This window comes from Temnothorax nylanderi, unplaced genomic scaffold (genome assembly GCF_030848795.1).
Source record: "Temnothorax nylanderi isolate EJ_2023f unplaced genomic scaffold, tnyl_v1.0 TNYL_tig0035_pilon, whole genome shotgun sequence".
In the NCBI taxonomy this organism is placed as follows: Eukaryota; Metazoa; Arthropoda; class Insecta; order Hymenoptera; family Formicidae; genus Temnothorax; species Temnothorax nylanderi.
In genome coordinates, this window is record NW_027249097.1 from 747368 (window position 1) to 772524 (window position 25157).

Sequence of the window (25157 nt, forward strand, 5' to 3'; positions counted from 1 at the left end):
ACTTGCAGTTTAACAATTAATTGGCATTTTTTGCACGTTTTGCACGCATTGTTAAGCATTATTGCGAAAAATATGTCAAAACAGCTGTTTAGATAAGCTTCCGTAAAAGTATTCCGCGTTTCATTCGATGCATCGAAAGCCGTATCAAAAACATGGCGCGACCAATCGAACGCGCTCTTTTCGTTCGATTACGCTCCAAACACTCGGTTTGTGATCATTCTAAATAATTTTTTACGTCCATGGTGTCATTGATATTGCTGATTTGTTAGGATAGATGGCGGTGAAATGCGAAGTCCTCATGATGACATTGAAATGCCCGATTTTTTTGCATAAATAATTACCTGAAGTGGTTTTTACACCCCAATTAAAAGTCATTAGGTTTTCTTCGCGTCGCATACTCCAATAAACACCAAGAGCACTTGGATCGCGGATAAAAGGTGGCGATTGGAGCAGATGAGTTTTTGGAGTGCGTTGGAGTGATTAGGAGCATGGTGGGGCATACGACGCGAACAAACCTATTATTATTAGTTACATATTGTATATTTGATTGTTCTATAATTTATTAGTATTTGAGGCAATATGTGCGAGTATATATTAAAATATATTGAAATTGTGACGTTACAGCTTAATTTATTTGATATTGGGGTATAAAAATTATCCCAGGCGCCCGCTTCCGGGTTAATATAACTTTCAAGTAATGAATAAAGTCACATATGATGCTTTATCAGTTTTATGTTCTACTTGAATACCGTCTATTTGTATCGATTTCAAATTATAGAATCTCTCGATATTTCTAACGTAGAGTACTTCTCTACAGCTTTTGAAAATATAGGTAGAATTATCGTCGAAAAGCGCTTTTAAATTGTGATTTTATTGCAACAAAGTAGCAACAAAAATTCGTTTTCATTACGAAAATCGGCTCGACCGCGACGGTAGGATTGAAATTTTGCGCGCCGCCGCGGACGGGCCGGGCGCGGCGCCGCCTGGCGGTGTCCGGCGGAAGCTGAGCCGCGGCCCCGGCGGTGCGACGACGTAGCGAGTAGGAGCGAGCGAGCGAGCGGAGCTGCGGAGCATGCGAACGCTGTGTTGCTGCTACCGCCGCTGTGCCACAGTGCAACGCCATTTTCTGTGCCCGCGAGTGAGGGGTCTGAGGACTCCGAGGTATCTCCCGATTCGCGATACGTTCGTACGTTCGGTTCTCGCGCGGATCGGTCGGTCGTAACGTCTCTCGCCGACGGTCTCGGGCGACGTCGCCCACGCTGATATCGGCGGCCTGCCTCCTCGCCACTCGGCGAGGACTCTCGTCGTCCTGCCCGTTTACTCCTGTGCTCCCCTGTGGCTCGGCTTCCCCGCCCGGGATATGCGCGGACACGCGGCGAACAGCCGTGCGACGGATACGATGGTGAGTGACGAGCGACTCGAGCGAGCGAGCGAGCGAGTGGGAGAAAGAGAGAGAAAGAGAGACGGAGACGGAGAGCGAGAGATTAATCGGGAGCGATCGGCGAGCGGGATCCGGAGTTCCGTGCGTTCCCGTTGTAACGTCTTGTCTGTCAGTCGATCTTTTTCCCGTGCGCCGTCGTCGCGCGGCCACGATAACGAAATCCCACCGGGTCCCGATAAAACGAGAGAGCCACGGCGTCGTGGAAAGACGGCGGTGTATCGCCGCCGCCGCTGCCGCCGCTCGATGGGCGGCGGTTTCCCGGGGGGGAGGGAGCGGCACATGGCCGTCGTCGCGTAGAGCACGGGGCGCCGGCTGTCCGTGCAGGGGGTGGCCCTCCCCGTGAGGTGTTCTCTCGCTCTTCCCGTCTCTCTCTCTCTCTCTCTCTCTCTCTCTTACGGCGAACGAGCGTTTCTAGCGAAGCTATTGTCTCTCTTTCTCTCTCTTGTTCGAGGGATAGAGCGACGCTGCTGTCTTCGTTGACAGCGCGAGATGCCGATTGTCGAACGTCGCTATGACACTCGCGTAATTATTAACCCCTCGCACGTCCGTGGGATGATGAAGATCCGGTGCCACCGCAAGATTGATTGAGTAATATGTTAGTTTGATTTGCAACCCCATTTTGGAGGCCGTTTCAACACCTCTTGCAAATGATGGAGATGTCTCGACTCTATATCAAATCCCTATTTCAATATAAAAAATGATATTATAAATACTTGACTAAAAATAACACTAGTTACTCAACATTAATGATTAAATAACATAAATTAATTTTTTACGATTAATATTTATTTTTTCGTAGCTAGTTTTGTCATTTTATCGTCGAGATCAGGACTAGGTATGTAAAGAGAATGAGCGCAGTCGTGTGACGAGGAAAGTAGTCGACATCGGCGTCCGTTGATTTTGTCATCGACAATCCCGTCACTTCACGTCACTCTCGCCGGGAGCGATGTTTCGCGCGTGACACCCGGTAGGAAGTACGCCAAGTGAATAACTAAACATAAGAATATTATTACATAACAACATTACATATATATATATATATATATATATATATGTATATGTATACGCATTAGCACAGCTTTATCGTTCGATTGTTTCATTCCAGGACACTTATAATGCGCAATTACGATAACGCTTATCATCATGAGTGCTAATAGGTTCGATCTTCGCATCACGATGCCAAGTCGCAAGGGTGCTTCTCAAGGATTTTCCACCCCTCGAAGGAAAGATTTTGCACCCCTCGTGCACGTTTACGTGCACAGAAAGAAAGAATATTCTTGAGTTGAAAATAGCTTTAGTTATAGAAATCTTGAAATGAGATTATACATATTGTGTTAAACGAAGAAAACTTGAACGAAGTCATTTTATACAGTTCAATCGAGAAAGAAAGTTGAAATGAAAAGTTGACGTTCTTATAAGAACATTGTGGATTGTGCATACAAAACAATGAACACATTAATGTTTGATTATTGAGCATATAAGTTTTGATTTGACGCTTCTTTTTTTCTGCGTGCGTGTACGCGCACGGGAAACGCGGAAAACCGCGGGAGGGGAAAAGCTCGAACGTGGGAAGTTACGGGACGAACTGGAGAAAGGGTATACGGTATAGAACGAGAGCATCGCGCGATGTAAATCAACGATCGTTTAAAAAAATAATCTGCGTGTGAAATGAACGCGGTGCGCCGTCGTTACACGCGCGATACACGGGGTGTCCCGACCGACACGTATCTCGACGCGTGAACGTGAGTCGCTCGACATCAATCTCACTGTGCGACTGACGGTGGTCGCGGTGCCGGGCGTTGAAAGATTGAAATTTATATCCGCGATAAAGCTCGATCTCGAGTCGCCCGCGAATGCGAGATGAGAACGATTCGACGAACCCCGGCCGTCGGGGAGCGATCGTTCCGTCCGACCTTTCCCGCATTAATTTATTAATGAACCGTTAGAATCGCGGTCGCCGCGCGTGTGCACGCAATTTTATGTACGCGTGTACGTGCATGCGGCGCTATCGATTGACGACTGTTGACACGCCGAGTCATCCTGTCCTTTTTTTTTTCTTTTCTTACCGCCTAGGCGGTGAGTTCTTCGTCCGAGGATCGATTCGCGATTCGACGCATGGCGCGAACGTTCCTCTCATGGGGATCCGACTAAATCTCCGACACGCTTCGGGTGTCCAAATGTCTATTTTTAATGTCTCGAGACCGTCGCTATTGAAACTTCGGAGTTTCGACATTTCCCTTCCTCTTGTAACCTCGGAGTTTTTAATCATGGTTTAAATTACTTTAAATGGAAGATTGAAATTCTTCGAAGTCTCGAAAGTCTAGAATTATCGAACGTTCGATCAACTTTGCGAGAGATTTCCAATTTCTTAACTTTGACATTTTTCAGATTCGACGCCGCGGAAGCTTCAGACTTTGAAGTCTCGTTGAGAACTCTGGATTCCTGAAGTTCCGAAACTTCGTTAGTTGAATCTTTGTGACCCAATTGGATCCGCGTTTACCCTCTCGGCTCTGTTGACGTTCCCGATGTAGCCCGAGGGAGAATGCGACCGGCAAAACTCGGCCCTCTTATTCGTGGGACGGTTATTCGGCTAATCTTGGATCATCTTCCGGCGGCCGGATCCCCCTTGGCTGCCGGTTACCCAGCAGCCGAAACTTAGCTGAAGCCGTTAGACAAATCGAGTTAGTATCCTCGCTCGGAGATTCTCGATAACGTAAAATAAAATTATCCCGCGCCATCCTCTTTTACGCGAATATCACCGTTTTTTTTTCGGTGTAATAATACTCTTATATCGATTTTATAATTAATAGTTTATACCCGGCACACGGTAACGGTTATCGCGAGAATATCGTGCCGTGTCGCTTATAGACACCCTATGTACGACACTGTCGTTCGCTCTCGACAGGTCTCCGCGACGGCCGTGTTACCTTGAACGGGGTCGACCGCGTGCTGCCGTCGTCGCGTAACGTAAATACGTACCGTGGCACTTCGTTTCGCGAAATTTCTGCAAAGGCGAGATTACGCAATCGCACGTCGACGACGACCAAATCTCAGATTGCTCCAGTTTTACGATACGGAGTCTTCGGTTCTTTCGGCCGTCGGTTTTCTCCCTCGAGTGACATCAGAGATCTCGCCATTAACTTCGCGCAATCATTCTTGATTGATTCATTTTGAATCAATCAAGTATTGAAGTGAAAAAGTATATAGGGGTAAACAGTGCAGTTGTTGGCCACTTTACAATGATTGGCCACATCTTAAAAAATTAAAGATTATAAAGAAATACTATTAAAATGTTTTTAATTATAAAAAAAATAATAATTATAATATTTGTGTATTTGTAATTAAAAACATTTAATATTTCTTTATAATCTTTAATTCTTTAAGATGTGGCCAATCATTGTAGAGCCAACAACTGTACTGTTCACCCCTATATACTTGTCGCGCTCTCGTCCGATAGATTGGAAATAATTTGGAGAAAAAAGGTATTAAACAAATATTAACCGATGCAAACGAGTCCGGCGACATCCTCGGTTCAGAATTGGAGTGGTATTAATAATAATGGCGGAGTTAAATTAGAAATTACGTAGGATCGAAGAAATAAACTTTCGCTTTAAAGCGCTGTACGTACGAAACCGTCGATATCGCGACGTTATCGGGGTATATTTTTAATGCATCCCCATTTGGTACGAACCCAAGAAGCTCCGTGGGCTCCCGCGGCGTGACGGAAAAAGACGCGCGATGCAAAATCGATAATCCGGCCTTTATGGTGCTCACGGTTCGACGAAGGGTCGTGGGAAATCGCTGCGGAATCGCGGAGTTAACGTAGGAGGGTATCGCCGCGCCGGTGCCCCCGACGCCGGTGTCTTTGCTCTTCCTCGCTTTGAAAAATCGCCCCGAAACGCGCCCGATTACGTCCTCTCCTCTTACGCAACGGTCCCACACGCAATAATACCTGACCGCGTTTCCGACCACGTGGGGAGGGACCAACGAGAAACTGGGTTATTATATTATACATATTTGCAGTCGTGCGACTCGGCGAAACCGGCGCGAATGACGTTGCATTATCGAGGTCAATATTCCGGACCTAAATAGACGCCTTCCCCCGAAGGACTCGTTCTTACTCGAAAAAATTGTATCGTAAACTAGCGTGTAAACTAGAAATCCTCATTAACTTTTAAGTGCGCAACTTTGTAAAGCGACTTTTCGACGCTCTGTGTAAAACGCGCGGCTTTGCACAACTGAAAGGACCTTCTTCTGGCCCTTTTTTCCTTCTGAATGGGAAAGCTTAGAAGGTCATTGTTTATTTAAAAAAATACTCAGATTCCTACGAAGTCAACAGTGTCAATCCGCATCGTCTCTCTTATCTTAAATATTATTTTACGATCTGTGAAGGGCCTTCCCTAGCCCTTCTTTCCTTTCTGGATGGGAAGGTCCAGGTCATTATTTATTTAAGAAATACTCACAGAATCCTACGAATTCAACGGTGTCAATCTGGATCGTTTCTCTCATTTTATTTTATTATTATTATTTTGCGATTCAGATTATCGTCGCTTGAGTTTCTTTTCAATTTAATCCTTCTATCTACATAACAATCTGGAATCTTTGAATCTTTGGTACGATGCTTCGCTAATGTTTAAGCTCAACTAATATTACGTCGCGCGCGAATGACGAAGATCAGATCCTCTTCGGACTTCGTTCAGGGACTCAGTTTGACTCGGGGCTGTCGTCAACGAGGCCGGGCTCGTTTATAGGAATTACGCCAGATAATATCGCCGTTGATCCGGCTTTAAATCGCGAGTGGCGACGACTTAGTTTATTACAACGAGCCGCTTATTCGCGCGCGTTCGTAACTCCGCGTGCTCGGCGCTTTTGATTGACAAGCAATCTCCTCGCGTGTAATCTGCACTTCGTAAACGTATCTACAAGCTGCAGCTGTAGTCTGAAAGCGATGTGTGCACGGTTTGATCTGCCCCCTCGCCCATTAATCGTACTTATCGTATCAGAGTCTTTTACTATCGAGCTTCTGAACTACTTATCGCTATCAATGAGATAACGAAGTAATTCTGTACCTTTTGAAGAGCTAGGACTCGACGAATACATAGGGCATATTTCGATTAAATTTTATGTATAGATTTTACGACCGACACGAGCTCAATCTCGGAAACGGTTAACTTGTTTTTCGAAGAATTAAACGGATGCGAGAGAAACCAAAAATTTTGTAATTTCCTTCGGGAAACCATTCGGCTACACGATTATGGTTTTATCGCGAATTTTATATGGTTGCGGTTTAATCCGCGTTTGCGTGAAGACCTATATAATTAAGCTTTATGAGAGAAAGAGAGAGAGAGAGAGAGAGAGGGGGGGGGGTGATCGTGGAAACTAGGCTAAGAGACGCCGCATTCGTTGACACTGTTACAGTTATTGACATTAGTCAATAGGCGTATTTCAGTCCGCATGAGCTGAATATCCTGACTGCGAGCATAAAAAGGAAACCGTGCTAATTTTAACTTCAGATAAGATAATTATTCATTATTTTTCTTGGTCGAATTTAAATATATGTAAAAAATATTTCTGTCGCGTTTTCTGAGAAATATACAAAGAAATATACAAAATTTTTTTTTTCAGATTTAATGAAAGCGCTTCAAATTAATCTTGTAGTTTTAGCACTCTTACGAGATACATGATATTTTTTATATCTTTAGATCACAGTTTTTTTTTACTTTTTTTTACTGTTTGTTACACTGTCATTCAAGAAAGTGTATTGAGTATGTGCGATGTGTAAATGTGAGTGTCTCCACAGTGTATTGAACTCGAGTCCGCTAAGCGCAGGTAACTGTGGATCAGTCATCTCTGCGAAAGAAAGGTTTCCTTTGAAAAGTTGTCTGTGTAAGAGTTTTTCATCGAACAATTTATTTGTCTCTTTAATATCGAACATCGAACACATTCAGAGCTTCGATTCGCGAGTGTAGCTCGTATTCTTTCAGTCAGAACAATGAAAACCAAGACCGCGCGCGTGTTTGTTTGGCTCGCGATATCTTCGCATAAATGATAACGCGGAAGCGTGTGTCCGCAAAACAAATCGCGTTATTCGCGATGAAAGAGAGCGCGATCTTCGCGCTGTAAACCTCGCCGATTTGTGATTCACAGTGTCAACGAAAAAGATGTAATCTCGACCGTAAATGTTGGACTGTGAATTATCTTATCGCTGATCGGGCGAATTAACAGGATGGCAATTAGTAACACCTCGACCTTCTCCATGTAGTAAAAAGTTTGCGATAAAAACTTCAACGGTAACAAATACCACTAATAATCGCTGACAAATAATTGCCTCGAAAGACAAATTAAGAGAGATCAAGGTTTAAAAGAAATTACGATGAAATCAGATGATAGCTAAGCCGTTTTACGAAAGAGAGGGGGGGGGTGACAAATTTATTCTTGCTGATTCTAAGATTCGCAAATATTCCAGCTCCAACATTGTGGCACCTGTGGATGCTGCGGAACTATCCATGTTAAGAACCCAATTAACGGAAGCTTGAATCACCATCTAAAACAGACCACGGGAAAGAGGAGAGTTCGATGGTGGACGGACAGCGATTCAATCGAGTTTCGATCCTGTCGTCCTCATTGTGTGGGCGTTCGCCGACGCCGCGTCATTTTATAGCCTTTATCATTATCGGTGCACGCCTCACGAAGAAGAACGACGTCAATTTCGACAAACGCGTGCGCGCACGCTCTCTCGCTGATTTATCGACCCCGCGATCAGTCGCAATTGATTACGCTAATTACTTACGTGTGAATCAAGACACGCGGTATAGCAGAGTATATCCTTTCAGCGAGACGCTATCTGAGCGTATCCTTTACAGGAGGGAGATTGCTCCTCTAAATATAAACCATTGTTCTCTTCAGATAAGTTGATGTTATCTGTTGATGTTATAAAAGATGCAGATGATATTGGGCGAGAATATAGATTCTTTAGATTACAATAACGTAACAGTGCACATAAATACACTTGATATTTATGTATAGATCTTTAGAACGAAAACGAGGACATTCTCGATATTCTCGTCTCCGCAAAACTCGCCTTTTCCGAGTATCGAGCTCTCGCGATTGGAAACGGCTGCGTGGACCCAGACTCGTACTTGAGAATCTGAAAAACAAGCGATTGTACGAGTAGAGCTACACTGTAGTTAAGTTAATTCCGTACCAGCACTGTAGTGCACTGACCTTTGGCATACGTACGGTTTGAGTTTGCAATCCTTCGAAAGCCTTCAGGTTTTCGACACACATAGATATTTCCGTACCATAAATATTTTCGAGTTTCGGGGAAGAATGGAGATAATCGTCTCGACGGCATCGCTTACAAAGTCATTGTCTCCGTTCGCCCAATTTACCGTTCTAATCTGCAAAAGCCGCCTCTCTATTCGAGAGAGAGAGAGGATTGAATCTGTCCGCGGAGATGCGCATCTGCTGCGAAATGGACTTGTGTATACCCTCGCGCTCGCGTACACACATACGCGCGACTAGTAAGACCGGGATGCAACCGAGGTCGACGTCTCCGCACTCACCATGACGAATGTTACTCGATACTTTGCGCCATTGTCCACTCGTGGTCGAGCTTTTTGTTCCCCCGAGTCCTCTCTCTGATCCTCCCTTTTCTCGAGACCTCTTTGCCTCTTCTGGTAATTAGTCTCGTTCGAGGAGCGTTTCTTGTATTCTCTGGACCGCGATTTTCTCGTCAGAATACCACACACGTTGTCATTTTTTTGTTTTCAAAAGTTATATTAAATTTCCAATTCAAAATTTTATTTAATTTAATCCGATTTTTAAAGCTTATAGCTTTAAAGTAATAAAACAATCAAACAGTCTATAGAATTGATCGATTACGTCTATAGAATATTCAGGATTTGGGTATTATTGAAACGCGGCATCTTTAATATCGGAAATCCCACAAATAATAATTAAAAGTTTCTATTCTATTATTATCAAGAATAATTAATATGCAAAATCTGTGCGATTAAATATCCACGACCAGATATTAGAAACTCCTGCTAATGACGTAGGAGGACTAAAAAATGAAGAGAATGAACAGAAATTTAACGCGGCGTTAAATTTACGTTAAATTCCGCAGCGGGGAAAACTTTTACGATTAACTATACTAATGTGGTGAATTTGCGGATGTAGTAGCGACCGCCATTAACTCGGTGAGCGAGTTTCTCGCTCCCCAACGTGCTCCTTGCTTTTGAAAAATTTTTTTTGAAATGCCAGAACAAGGTTAACTAACCGGTTCCCGACATTCGATTCCCTCGATCGAACACGCCGATTTCCAGCGCGCGGCGCAGTTTACGATATCGCGTGTGACAGAAATACATATTGCGTGAGACAGCAGCCGGAAGTGCATACTTATGCGTCGAACGTATCCGAGAGATCCCTCAACGTTTATTTAGCTTCATAGATCCTTGAATCCTTGCGTTAATCGATAAATAATAGACGTTAGATCTCATGGACTTTGTGTTTAATAAATTTTTCATATTTATAAAGTTTAGGTTTACAATTTCTTAATCTAGATTTTTATTCAGGTTCTCGGCATTGCAGATTTTTAACTGCTTTTTATCGGTTTGCGACAACACACACATTTTATATCTCCCGACCCGCAAACGGCGAATTGCATTTACGAAACGTACGAACGTGGGGTATGACGTCATCCACTTTATTATCGAGGGGTTGTAACTACAATCACTATCGAAGAAACCGACGCGTCGCACCCCCGACGCACACGTTCCCGTCGATCTAGCTCGGGGCGAGGGTCAACGAAAATATCTTCAGGGTTCTTTCAACGTGGGGCGCCGTTGTTTCAACGCAACGGCCGGTCTCACCATCTCGACATTTGACTCCAACGAGACGTAGAAAATTCGAAAAATTTAGAAAAAGTCAGAGGAGAAAGGCAGCTGGCGTTGACCTGCGACAATTCGCATGGTTTTCGTTTGTCAGCGTTTCGGAGAACACCCCGTATAAATCATCTGCTTTCACTCGAGCGGTATGGCCGGTATGTCGAGCGCGATATCGAGAGCGTGAAATCCGAGGCGCGTTAAATCGAGATTCGGCGCGAGCCGCGTCGTTAATTGTCGACGAGCACGACGAGCACGACGAGCAAATCGATCCTCGGCATTTTGCTGTCTTGCTCGCGCGCGAGACATATTGATCAAGCCGCCAAGTCGACGGGGATATATAAAAGCGTACGTACAGAAGGGAGCCTATCGTGAGCCGCTTCGAGCGGAATCGAGCATGATTTTATCAGACAAAACCAGATCGTTTATATTGGCCGTTTGCACAACCGTAATATCGCGTTGAGATATAAGATATAAAGGGAGAGGGAAAACATCGGGAAATTAGCTTAGAGATTCTACAATTTAATTTCAGAAATCTCGAGAGTCAAGATGGATTTTTGAGCTCGTATAAGTATATGATAGTGAATATTCCAGGAAGTCTTATAAATGGAGATGGTAGTAGATATGATTCGCAAAATTTCAGAGACCGAATCTTTAGAGAAGCTTTTTAGGAAGATTCTTTAACGTAAAAGATCCATACTGTCTCAGAAATTAGATGTCATCCAATTCCAAGAATCTAAAAATTTGTTACCAGATTGACAAATCCCGAAATAAAGAAACTTTGAAAGCCAAGATAATATCGAAGACCAAGTAACCAAGTCGAGAATTAAGTAACAGTTGGGCAGATTTCACCGAAGCTATGTGAAGAAAACGAGTGAAAATCATGTGGAAGCTGTACGACCTACAGCTTACGGCATGTCGACATCTTTTTTTTTCTCTCAAACGACGTAAATGTCGCTAATGAGAAATGAGAGCCTTTCCCAAGGTGCCCACGTGCCTTCTCGAGCTTGTTCATGGTGCGTTAACTCGAGCACTGCTTCAAGCCTAGTTAAACTTAATTCAAGCGGAAGACAAGTAATACATATCCCGTGATAAAAAGTCGCGCTGATCCATTTTGACGTAGCTCTCGTTTCCAAAAAGGAAAGAAAAATAATACACTGAAAACGTGAAACGTTCCTGAATGCTGGTAGTCGATAGATTGCTATATATTCGCGTATAAATGCTATATCGTGACAGAGAAGTGTCACGCGACGAAGGTACAAATATCTTTGTCGTAACGTCGCGAACGTGAAGTGAGTTTTGGCGGTCGCTGCACTTCCATCAGTTCCGTGGCGTGTATACAAAACACACGACGACGGTGATGATGTCCACACACACACACACACACACACACACACACGCGCGCGCACAGCAAGCGGGATATAAATATCTCCTCGGCCAGGCCGATCTCCGAGAGGCAGCGCCGCGGCTTTTCAGCACGTTGCTCCCGTAACGCATAAACGTCGATATAATTTATTCAACCTGTCGTTTTAGTGATCTCAACGACTCATATCCTTCCCTTATCAGTGACCCGAATACGAACCCCTCTCTCTCTCTCTCTTTCTCTTTCCCTCCCGTCGTCTCTTCTGGCGGAGCTCTCACGCCTTAATTAGCCGCGCGTGGCTAATAATCCGCCCACGTCCGATGGAAATTATTTCATAAATAACAAAACGGATGTACGGTTTTTTAATTATCGAGTTTGTTAAAATAAATGTCTCAAGAGATGATTACGAAATAATATGGTAGCGCTAAAAAATTAAATCTATTAAATAACTTTTTATTTTGTAGTTTTGTATTCGTAAAGGAACGTCGAGCGATTTGCGTTTCGCTCAGAACATTGCGGCTTTAATGTAATCTCGAGAGGCGAGGAGTAGTGACATTTCGCGGATGGGAGATGGAATCCTAGATGCGCGTGTCTCGCGATTGCAAAATCGCGGCACGTCGCGCGCGGCATTAGCATAAACTCTTTGTTCTCGGCGACGATGCCTAAGTCAGATTGCGCCGTTCGATCGCTCGATATCGTCTCGGCCCTAATGCGTCGGTATGCGCTTCTCCTTGGTAAACCACACCGAACGACTAAAATGTCGACGCGGAAATTTCCCGCGGGCCGAGATTTTATGAAGTGACGATGTAAATATCAGCGCGAGACGAAGATAGAAAATATTGAGAATAAAAGCAGGCGGCCGATTATTTGTTTTTAATTTTTATAATAGTGATTTACATTTGTTTCTCATAATTTAGTATTATTTTTAACATTGAATATTATTGTTTCTAAAACAATTTCTTGAAAAAAGAATATAATTTTATATAATATATGATTCATCATTTACTTTAAAATATAACTTCGTAAATTAAAGGGCAAATTCTCCCTCGTGCACGAGGCGAGCTAGGGAAGGAAGTGAGTGATAATCTCGGAAAGATATCTGTCAAAGTCACAGAATATTGCATCGATTTGTGCGCAGGGGGTACTGACCTTGTGTGTTTCTTGCGTACACGAACTTGTTTTACGCGTGACCATATGGTCGACATGTGCATTCTCTGCTCTAACAGCCGCACGTGTGCAGCAGGATGCGGCCGCGAACGAGCGTGAATAATCGTTGGAATCAGCGCGCGGCCGTCTTGGTCATTGTCACTTACCATTGTCGTTCACCACTGTCTAGCGATTTCAAAGCAGATCGAGCAATTCAGTCTATTTTACAAGCCATTGAACAATTCCTACAATTTCTTGGACATATCTATATTCGGGCGGCAGTGTGGTCTTGTGGTAAAGCGCCAGTAACCCCGAGGAACCGGGGTTCGAGTCCACCTGATCACAGGAATTTTTATATGCCAAACTGCACCCCCCGCACGAGTGGGGCTCGTGCGGAGAAACTGGGATATCTTTCGGAGGAGACATTAAATTTAGAAATTGGTCGTCAAGCTTTGGGGAGTTTTGGGAGTTCCATGAAATATTTTAAAAGACCGGCCGCAATAGTGTAGCGATAGCCCGGTACTTCTTATTTCTTCTTGTATTTCATTTATTACTCCTTGATGTATTTCCAGATGCTGCAGTAAACAATTTTTTTTTTAGTGACTCACACGCGATTCTCCTAAAGAAATATTTCTTCTTCATATACGGATCTTCAATTAAAAAAAAATATGGATTATACTCTATAAAAGACTTTCGATATTACTTTACTGTATAAATGGATCTATATGTGTCCATTGATGAAATAAATTCTGAAATATGATTCAGAGATCTCGAGTGAAATTGCGACGAAGGTCTTATCGAATCATTACTTATTTCGCGATCCTGAGAGTCGACGTGGAATTTGTTTATTCGACACTTCGAGCGACGGTTTTGTGCGATATCGTTAGCGTCACTGCAGATCCAGTCGCGATTGAATGCAACTTTGAAATAAGTGCAACGCGAGCGACCGACAGACGTTGCGAGGAGCGACGTAAGTCTTTCCGGTTTCTACTCGAGTAATGGTGGTAGTAGGAGCAGCACAGCGAGTACTCGTAATCCGTCCTGCGGCGTAGTAGTGACCTTTCAGCCTCAGGATACTGCCTACCTTATGCAAGCCTTTGCTGCATGCGGCAGCAGCGTGTCTGCGGTTTCATTCACAACGAGACGCACGCTAGAATCTCGCCGCACTCGGTTCCTGTTAGCACGAATGCTTAAGTTTAACAGGCCGATACTTATCCGAGTGCCACGAGCTGCTGGCTCGCATTAACTCGAGCGAGGCAGGAAGCATTTAAAATTTAAATGCACACGCCGATACGTCGCGATAGCGAATTTATATACGGAGATAAAGTAGTTAGTTTTCCAGAAATATTTGTTACGCCAGCGGATATCATCGAAATCATTTTAAACTTTAATTTTGAATTTTTACTTCAATTTTTCAAATGTATTTCTAATATTTAATGTTAACACGGTGCTTTGATAATTGCAACTTTCTAATTGCACATCGGGAAGGCACATCGTAAATCAGCGATAAATTTGATAATCGCAATTGTGTAACTGCAACTCGCTGGTTAGGCAGATTGCGTCACGTATTTTCACATCAAGTATATAATCCGGAAATGCATGGTTATTATTTTTTGTTCGCGAGATATTACCTCAGTATACCGTATAACATTTTGCAACGCTGACAAATTCGTTATGCGATTTTACGGTCCGGTTCTCTTGATTCAACGGCCGCGAAATGGATCGTGTATTATTAATCTCCCTCTGTCTGGTTTGTATTCGCCGGGGCTAAATGACTGCTCGACTGCGTGGGAGCCTAATGAAATACAGATACACCGGGTGTGACAAGGGCTAAAGACTGTGACTCACGGTCATGCCCGTATGGTCGATTGAGCTGCTTCATAAAATTCGCCCAAGGATCGACCATGAAATTAATATCTTTAATATCTCACTTGTAAGATTTATAAATAATATAACAACTTTAAATTTTATGAATAGCTTACAGACTTTTATAAATTATTATTTGAGCTACTCCATAAAATTCGCCTAAGAATCTCGACCATGGAATTAATATTTTTAATATCTCACTTATAAGATTTATAAATATAATATAACAACTTTAAATTTTATGAATAACTTACAGACTTTTATAAATTATTATTTGAGCTGCTTCATAAAATTCGCCTAAGAATCTCGACCATGGAATTAATATTTTTAATATCTCACTTGTAAGATTTATAAATAATATAACAACTTTAAATTTTATGAATAACTTACAGACTTTTATAAATTATTATTTGAGCTGCTTCATAAAATTCGCCTAAGAATCTCGACCATGTTATTAATATCTTTAATATCTCACTTATTGTGAGATTTATAATATAACAGCATTAAATTTTATGAATAGCTTACAGACTTTTATAAATTATTACTTGAACTGCTCCATAAAATTTGCCTGGGAGAGTCGACTATGAAATTAATATCTTCTATATCTCACTTGTTGTGAAATTTATAAATAATGTAACAATTTTAAATTTTACGAATGGCTTATAAATTTTTATGAATTATTATTTGAGCTGTTTTATGAAATTCGCCTGAGGCTCGACTGTGGAATTAATATCTTCTATATCTCACTTGTGAGTTTGATAAATAATCAAACAATTTCAAATATTACGAATGGCTTACAGACTTTTATGAATTATTATTTGATTAAAATTCGTCTGAAAGTTAGTCGACTATGGAATTAATATTTTCTGTATCTCACTTGTTGTGATTTATAAATAATGTAACAATTTTAAATTTTATATACGAATGGCTTATATTCATGAATTATTATTTCTAATCGACGGAGTTTCACAATGGCAATTTTTATAAGCAATTACTATTAAATGTAAAGTTTGACGGGAACTAATAATGAGTTGTGAAAAATGGGTGGGTCGTGCTTTCTGGCTACTTTCAAAAGCATATTATTAGCCATGTCAGAGGCTTTTCACAGTTCTCCTCGCAGGTGCAACATCCGGCGGGGTAGCTCCATTCGCTCGTTTTACGGCAGCTAATTGCTAATTAGGAGGTACAATAGCGGTACGCATGTTTGCCGGGACTTTGCCGTTGTCATCACTACCGAAGTCGTCACGTTTGGTCACGGTCATATCTATTCTTGACCCTGGTAAATGAATTCAAACCATATTTGTTGACGGCAATTATGTCGGGTATTGCTTGCTGCATTGCTTCGTTATTCTGAAAGTAGAACTCGTAAGCTCGCTTTGAAATGAGTTTACAAAGCCGGAAAAACTGGAAACTAAAAACAATTACGAAATAATTATTACATAAATGAGATTCCTTAAATTCATAAAGCGAGTCATCGTAATAATTATTATAGTTATAATAAATAAGCCTTTAAATTATTCAATCGAAACAATCGATAAAAATTTAACTGGAAATGCAGCTCTCAAACTCCTTTTTTTTCTGTGAGTATCGCGATGTAATTTGATGGCGAATTAATGGACAACATTATTTATTGACGGCGAAATTATATATGTTAATAAAAATCGCGGCACGGAAGAAGTACGGCGACCGAGATATAGCCACCTTGCTGATGGCAGTTCAGCACCGTGCGATAAGATATTATCGTTATCACTTGTGACGGTTCGCGATTGCGTAATGCGATGTGTACCGTCGCGTGCGTACGCGAGTGTCTGTCGCAACGTGCATTTACGAGAAAACTGACAATGAGCCAGCGGGTTAAGAGTAAACGATAAGAATTGATAAGAATTTTTCGTATTAACTTTCCACGTATTTATAACTTAATCTGAGATTTGTAATTCTCACAATTTATTTCACTTGATTCTACTACTATGTTGCCAGACGTAACAAGGGTTGGGTCAAAGGAATGTCCCCGGATGATTCAAATATTCATCTCATTAGGAGCTCTGCCCTCGGGATTTTAAGCCAATTCGAGTGCTTCACGGTCGTTGAGCTTTCCTCGATAATTATACATGAAATCACGCCTCGAATAATTCAAATCTACGCGAGAAGAACTTTATTTGATTTTCTAACGCATTTGAAGCGACGTTGTTATAATTACATAAAACTTGCTTAATTATTCCGAAACTACCGTTGATAACAACGTTGCAACTGTATTTTTAAGAATATTTATACGTATATATTTATATACATATTTAGTATTTTTTAAAGTATTTAAATATATGTATATACAGTTATTATTTTTTAAATGCTATTTTATCTATGGTATCTTTCGGAATATTTCTTACATCACATTATAAAGTTGCAGCTTCTAAGCGACATGTGTAACTTTTATCAAAGTACATTTGGGCTTTGATCTAGTATAATTGATCTCTAATGATGGTCCTGGTTTCAGGTCTCGAGAGAGCGGTGAGTGAGTTACCGCGAAGAGGAGCTAGGAGGAACAAGCAGTTGGCGAGCCGAAGATGCCGCTTCCGAAGCGACTGGTGGAGCCTGTGCACGTGGCACGCGGCACCATCCCTGATGACTTCCCGCTGCCATCGGAACTCGAGGCAGCCACCAATGGTACTCTGGCCAACACTATCAGGCAACTCTCTAGCCTATCGAGGCACGCCGAGGATCTCTTCGGCGAACTGGCGAGAGAAGCGCACGGATTGAGCGATCGAGCTAATTCCCTGCAGGCTAGGATAGACCGTTTGGCCGTCAAGGTCACCCAATTGGACAGTAACGTCGAGGAAGGTACGTAAAACTTGCTTGTTCCAATTTGCGGTGAACCGTGATACGAAATAACTGAAACGAGAAAGAAAGATAATAAAGTTATGAAGAGTTAAATGAAGATCTACATAATGTTGAGGGCTTTTCATTTTCTGCGCAGTCTCGTTGCAAGATATACACATGAGGAAAGCGTTCAAAAGTTCCGTGGTGTTCGACCAGCAAGTCGTCTCCAGGGACACCATGCCGACGGCGATGCTGGAAACGTATCACCAATGCGACACGCCGCCGCCCCTGGACAAGCTTAATACTTACAGGTAATTAGCGGCGTCATTTACATTAATTTAAATAGCTTAATTTGGAAATGAATGGGATGTTAATTATTGCCTTGACTTCAGGGAGGATGGCAAGGACGGCTTGAAATTCTACACCGACCCGAATTACTTCTTCGACCTGTGGAGTCAGGAAATGCTCAAAGACACGGAGAAGAAACTGCACGATCGAGGAAAGAAGGTAAGAATCTTCGGCAGAATAATACGTTCAAAACCGCACCTCGATAACTATCGTATTATTTATAACATCTGTGCTATCGTATTCAGAATACGAATTAGTCGAGTCTGATTCTTTGATCGTCGAAGTTGTCGAGGTGCGCGAATTCGTAGACCGAACTAGTTTCTTATGATTATTTAACGTGTCTAATGCTGCGAATTCTAACTACTGAATTACTGTCCCCTTCGTTGTAGAGCGAGTCTGAATATGCCGAACCGTTCAGAGAGGCAAGTCGATGGTTTGGATCTTTGTAGTTTCTTTTTAATCTCTCTTATCCCTCTTACGAAACATCCAATAGTGTCTCAGTGAATCGATCGATCGTCACTTCACTCTCATCGCATAATCACCCTCTCTGTGGTTTTTTTTTCTTTCATTAACCGACCTTTTTGCGCGCTGATATAGAGACTGACGCTCGCTAGATGCTCGCTTTCTCGAAGTTCTGTAGTTGTGCTAATAGCCACGTTTTCTCAGTGGCGATATACTTTGCGTAGATCGAATGCGTATAGATTTCTTTGTCGAAGTCTACGTTTGTCGACTCTCTCGACGCGGCGAGATCGAGAAGGGAGAGCGCAAAAGTTCCATCTACGCAGGGCCTGATTTTGACTCGAAGCCCTTCCTTACCCTTTCCGTAAAACTGAGTTGTGTTTTTTGATACTCGATACAAATCTCTCACACCTACCGTCACTTTGTGAATCACTTATGTAATGCCGTTCTTTGCAATTTTCATGCAAGTTTTGAATGTACTTTATAGAACTGCGTTATACTCATCATCTACCGATTCATCTTCGACCGACACCGGTACCCTCACGATCTCGATCGTCTCATCGTCCATTTCAGGATTGTCTCATCTCCACTTTACCATATTTGTCGCGTAGAAAATAAAAGTGTTGTCATGAACAGAAAGAATAATTTTTTTTTCTCATAATAATAGATTCTTATTGCGGAATTCAAAAATGATAATTTCGCGGGGGCTTCACTTTTATTTTCTACACATATTACATTCATATCCCACTTAACTATTGATCCAGTAAATTTTAATTGGCTTAGAAACAATTTATTTATAACCATCCAGTAAATTTTAATTGGCTTCGTTTTTAAATAACTTTAAGATCTTTTCTCCTCCAATTACAACTCTATACAAAATTCACCAAAACGTCCTTAGTCGCTGGATCAATCGTCGGATTGTTTTCAACTTGAACCGATTGTGCTTGACTTACATGCGATGCACCTTGTTCGTTGTCTCCTTCGTGTATGCATTTTAAATTGCTTTTTTTTCTTTCGCGAAACAGCCGCACAGGCCTCGGAATGAGGGTGGCGGCGGAGGAGGCGGCAGGCACAAGAAGCGCGTGAGGCAGCCGCATAATACGAGGGAACGACAACGGCAACTGGCAGTCGGCCATGGAGAATACATCATGCCGACGCAGGCGGTGCAGTACAGGGCGCCACACAATGTACAGCCCGACGATGCGTTACTGGGAATAGTAATGACGGATTCCAGGCCGCCCAGACCCAACAGCATCGAACTGCGACGAAGCTACCCTCCAGAAGAACAGCATCTCTACAGCCCGCCGTCTTCCGATCTCTACAGGTGGATATATCGCGATAACATAGCTAACAATAATAATATAACTGATAACTCTAAAATAATAATAGTCCAATAATAGTACATTAATAATCAGAATACTTTTTATTCCTTTTCTTCTTCTATTTTACTTTTCTATTGCTAAGGGCTCTGTAGATTTTCTCGTGCTGTAGAATCCAAAGATTTATACTTTTCTATATAATTAATGATTTTCTCTCGCTGCAGGGGAACGAACTATATGACTCAGGGCTACGATGATAATCCATACGGTTCACATTACGCCTCGGGTCAGGGGCCGCCCGGCAGCGATGCGTATCAAAGTCCCGGCGGTCAAAGCACCCCAAGTCGGGGCGGTAGGTCGCGACCGTCGCAACCGCCACCGGCTCCGCCGAGTAACGCTTCCAGCAATTCCACGCCCACGGTGGCGTCTGCCAACAACACTCCCACCAGGGGAAGATCCATGAGCACCGGCAGGGACACCCTACCGCCGCCGCCACCACCACCAGGAGAAACCATGTCTCCTCCTTCCATGAATGGTATGTTAGTTATGTTAATTATCATCACTTATAGTAATCGTATTTGAGTGAGTCTCTTTAAAAGGTAACAAGAGTAATAATAACTTATTTTGCACGATGCTTTCAGGTTCCATACCTCCGCACTTGCTGAACAGGAGCGGAAGTCGGTCGGACAGTCCTCTACCAAGCCAACGTTCGACACCAACACCGCCGAATCATTCAGGCCAATTGGGTGCGGACGAGACAGATCCAGCACCCCAGGATCTTCCGCCACCCCCGCCCACCCCAGATCCCACCCCGCCAAGACCCATCTCACCTCCGTGCAACATCCCGCCACCTCCACCACCGCCGCCTCCTCCACCGGTCGCCAACGGACCCACGGCGCCGTTACCGTTGACAAACGGCGATATCGCGAAGATGATTGCAAACAATCCGCCGAAGCTAAAGCCCGTGAAAAACATTGTGGATGGCCAGCTAAGGAAACCCGTCAACCCGAATATTCCATTGGTCGACCCGCGAAATGACTTGCTCAAAGCGATTCGCGATGGTACATTTATACCCATATTTTATGATTTTCAATTACGTTAGTTAATTTGTTAATTAATTAAGAAGGAATGAAGCACTTTTGAATCTTATAAAATCTTTGATACTTTGAGTAACTCTATGTTAGTGAAAAGTGTGTAACATTGCTTTATCCAAGACAATTGTCTTTTAGGTATAAAACTGCGCAAGGTAGAGAAGATCGAGCAGAAGGAGGTGGAGCGCGTGAACGCGCTCAACGACGTCGCGTCCATCCTGGCGCGTCGCGTTGCCGTCGAGTTCAGCGACAGCGATTCGGCATCGGAGAGCGAGTGCGACAGCGAAGGCTGGGGGGAGCAGGAGAGTAATCTGGCGTGACCCAACTCCCTGTCATCCGCCGCCGTTTCTGCCTCTTAAGGAAACGGCCGATGATCAATTCGTTTCGATGCTCCGACGCCACCCTAACGTTCTCCGGCGCTGTAGCGAGCCGATCTATTCTGTTTCTCGTTTAGTATCTCCATGGCCGATATCTCTCTTTCGAGGAATCGCAAAACGCTCGCGCGCTTTAAACATTATGTATTTAGAATTCTGAATTTCCAGGACTGGACCGAAGTAAATTCTGAATTGTAAAAGCATAATTTTGCACAATTCTCTCAACGGAGATCATTCGTCATGGAGAATACACAGATATGATCTTAATTTATTATTGCTCGTCGACGAACAAAGACAATGTAAATTTCATTAATGGAAATAATTGTTCGCTCCTTTTAATCGCGTTATTAATATGAGAAAAATTGAAGTGATATCGATATTCACATTATATTTTTGCTCTATTAATCTTCTGTGTTGAGACATTTATTCTGCAAAAAGATACAAAGTATCACTCGATTGAAAACAGTGGAAGAGTCGAAGAAAACAGTGTTAAATTTCTGAGAAAAAATTCTTGAAAGACATCTTTGAGTTTCGACGATTTCATGGAATCGTCAATCATGACATCGCCCTTTTGTCTCACAAGTCAAGTCGCAATATTGAACCGACTGGTCAGTCAATCAGTCGACAAAGCAATAGCACCGTTTAGTTTAATCATTCTGTTCTTAGGACGTCCTCGAAGACCCGCTAATTGCGGCCAATTTAATCGCGAACGTAGTTTAACCGAATCGCGATTCGAATCTTGAGTGCCAGCGAACGGAGCACTCGTGAGCTCGTAAAAAAAAAAAAAAACAATGCGAAGATCACGCACTAGTTAATAGTGTAATTCGTAGATCCAGGTTGTGTAAGTTTCCTGGAACGGCAGGAACATCCTGGAAAAGGCGGCTGACAGCTTGAACGCCACATTTATAGTCTCTTTAAAATACTGCGCTTTAAATTAAAATACCTTCCGCATATTTCCGGCTTGTACGGCTCTCTCAGAGATCACAGTTTATATAGGTATTGATAAATATATAATAACACATATATTATTTTATATGTTATCATTATATAATCACTGTATAAATTCATCCATCAAGAAAACATAAATTTATATAAATTTATATAAATTTTCGGAACGAGAGAATGTAAGAAACATTAAATAAGAAAAGGTACAGACTAGATTTCTACGCGTAATCTTGGTATTTATAAATGAGATATAATTCTGGTCATGATAATAATATTACAGGGCGTTCGAACTGTTGGCAGAAATATGCGCACACAGAGAGAAAAAGTGAACATCGACTTGCCGAAGTCGTGGCTCACCAGGTAGTAATGACTTCCTTCCCGGCACATTCCATAACGACGCTGTACGACGGTGCATGACGATCGTTCACTCGTACACACTCATATACACGCGCAGACACACACACATAAATAAATAATATAAGATAATAATATAGTAATAATATATAAGCGTCTCTACTTACCCCATAGACGAGCGCTCCGCGTAAAATCTATCACACTATCGACGCGAGTTAAACCAAAAGGCACAGGGCTGGGTACTCACGAGCGAGACTGTAAGATAGAAAACTTCAATACCGAAGCTCCTTTCGTATTCTTGTCGCGACAGCCCTCCGGAATTTTCTTATCCTCCGCCGTTTCTTAAGCCGCGATCTTCCATGTTACGGCGCCGACCCGCAAGACGATGCGAAAGTAATCGCGCTAGTTTTATGGATACACTGATTGCGAATCTCTTTTATTCCCGCACTCCTCTTTTTTTCCAAACAATTTTACGCGATGCATTGTTTTGTGCATCATTGCTGTATGACAATCACGCGTACGATAAATGTCTCAGTTTTTTTCAAGAGGAAGAAAACAGAAAGCGTTTCGTAACTCGAACGGAGCGATTACTTTTTGCGTCGTTTGCGGAAACTGTTGTGTCGAGAAACCAAAATACTTTCGTTAAACGGCTCGACCAATCGCGCGAGGGAGGATTAATATTTTTTAGCGTATCCATTAGCGTGTAACTCGGTGGGGAAGAAGGCGAGAGAAAGGGCTCGTAGGCAACATAACATGTTGTTAACGACGCAGGAAACACAGTTGCCAATCGGAGGGTAAATGGGGAGGAAGAAATATGTACGATTGTGATTTATTTTGCATCGATGTTGGCGAAACACGACGACGACGACGACAATTCTAGATAAGTCGGTACGCATATGTATACCTACATAAATATATTTAAATATGTATGTGTATATATGCATACGCAGATATATATAATTATATATATATATATAAATATATTATAGAATATATTAAAAGATATTGGTCGCGTTAAGAATTACCGCGAAGTTTCACGGCGGTGGCGAGGAAGACGAGCGTTTTTTTTTCTCCGCCACCACCGCTATTTCCCCGAGAGTAAGGATCTGTAAATTTTCTTGTATGTACCGCAAATCTTCTGTAAGTAACGCGAAAATGGGGCGAGCGATTCTGTTGGACCAGGTAAATGGACACTCGAAGAGTTTGCTTAGAAGAAAGCTGGACGAGTCCGGGTATTCTGGCATCCTCCTCCGTGCTTATTATTTAAATTCTCCTCAGGAAATAGTTGATTTTCATTTTCCAGAAAGTCCAGTAAGGTCATCTTCGCGCTTCGTACACTTTGTTTCTTTTTTATTTTACAAAGTTAATTTTTATCGCGTTGTTCGATCGACTTCGACTCGAATAAGCGTAATTGTATCAAATGCGTTGTGAGAGGGGCAGAAGGGCGTGCCGAATCATCAGCAACGATGTGTGTACATTTACATGAGTCTTCGAATATAGCTTCGGAAGCTATAATTACAGTGTAACGATAATCAACGAGGCTTGCTGAGACGAAAAGTGAAGTGCCCGACAGCTCGAGCTTAAGTTTAATTTATTTGGAACTGGAACGAAGGATGGTGCAGGCGATTTGAAAAGGGAGAATCGCACGATTTCACGTAGATTAATCAAATCAAATCAATTAGTCTTTAATTTCCGATTTAGGTAATCCAATATTATTGCGCCTGTACAGCGATCAACTTTCCCGTAAGAGTCAAAAGCATTTGACTAACGAATTATGTTCATCTTTATTTCGCAAAAGTAATCGATAGACAGTGATTTCGTTCAGCCTCCTAGATGAATTGTACTTCACGTCAGAAACTTTTTATTCGAATAATCCGTATTTTGCATACGAGATGCGCCAACGACTCTTTCTAACGAGATAGCTCTTTTATTTCTTTCTAAAAAAATATTTTTGAATCAAAATCGTTATGAAAAATCCATCGGGAAACAGTCAGTTATCAGTTTCACAGAGATGTTGGCGCATCCGGTATACAGGCAAACAGCGCGCGGTGCAGATCGAAACTAGACGTAAGGACATTAGACGTAAAAGGTATTCTTAGCTATCTCGCCAATTTACGACACAGTATTTATCGGAGGTTTTTTCTAAGGAGAAGACAGTGGGAAGGGGAAGAGAAGAAAAGGGGAGCAAAACGGGATTCTCTTTTGGATGTAGACTTCTCGATATCGTGCGAGTTTGTATGAACGAAATAAATATAGTTGTCACTCGTCTCAACCGCGCTTTCCGCAGGTGGGGTTTCCCGTAAAACTAAATTATTGTAAAGCCGTTGTGTACCTAATGTCCATGGGTATTCCAAAGCTTATGTAAAACGAAGTGTATGCTCGTGATACAGATATATATATATATAATAATATATATATATATATATATATATATATATATATATATATATTCGAGAAACGGTCGTCGGGGGATCGATCGGGATCGGTAACATCCGAGGGATGAGGAGAGAAATCGACGATTTGAGGACGGAGAATGGGGGAGGGGAGGTCTGGGGCACGATTCGGTCTCCGGGACTCGCGAGGGATCCATCCAGGTTGCAAGAACGTCATTTACCCACACCGTTACAAATATACGATGGTATTATTAATAATAATAAATTTGTAGCAAATCTGTACAAAGCCAAATAAATCAAAAAAATTTCGTAAATCCTCCACCCCGGGTTATATCCATTGTCGAAGAAAATCAGTTCCT

At 42.3% G+C, this 25157-nt stretch overlaps 1 protein-coding gene and 1 long non-coding RNA gene across 3 annotated transcripts; both read left to right on the top strand.

Moving 5' to 3' along the window:
- The first annotated feature begins 1017 nt into the window (after positions 1-1017).
- Positions 1018-25119, top strand: Scar (wiskott-Aldrich syndrome protein family member 3 SCAR). 2 transcript variants are annotated; one of them, XM_071703425.1, is made up of 9 exons: positions 1018-1402; positions 17193-17536; positions 17673-17826; positions 17908-18022; positions 18253-18285; positions 19348-19646; positions 19866-20176; positions 20283-20702; positions 20871-25119. In XM_071703425.1, exons 2-9 carry the CDS (start codon positions 17263-17265, stop codon positions 21050-21052), a joined length of 1788 nt encoding a protein of 595 aa, XP_071559526.1. In that variant the 5' UTR covers positions 1018-1402; positions 17193-17262; the 3' UTR covers positions 21053-25119. The 2 variants fall into 2 exon arrangements, with proteins under 2 accessions (XP_071559526.1, XP_071559527.1); XM_071703426.1 differs by lacking the exon at positions 18253-18285.
- On the top strand, positions 1474-4665 carry LOC139771014 (uncharacterized). The gene is made up of 3 exons (XR_011717861.1): positions 1474-2036; positions 2241-2408; positions 2547-4665. It is a non-coding gene; the product is annotated as an uncharacterized lncRNA (long non-coding RNA).
- Positions 25120-25157: the final 38 nt, after the last annotated feature.

Coding starts and splice junctions, on each gene's coding strand:
- Scar (XM_071703425.1), top strand. CDS start 17,263: ATGCCGCTTCCGAAGCGACTGGTGGAGCCTGTGCACGTGGCACGCGGC. Junction 17,827..17,907: donor GACAAGCTTAATACTTACAG/GTAATTAGCGGC, acceptor CCTTGACTTCAG/GGAGGATGGCAAGGACGGCT. Junction 20,177..20,282: donor GTCTCCTCCTTCCATGAATG/GTATGTTAGTTA, acceptor CGATGCTTTCAG/GTTCCATACCTCCGCACTTG.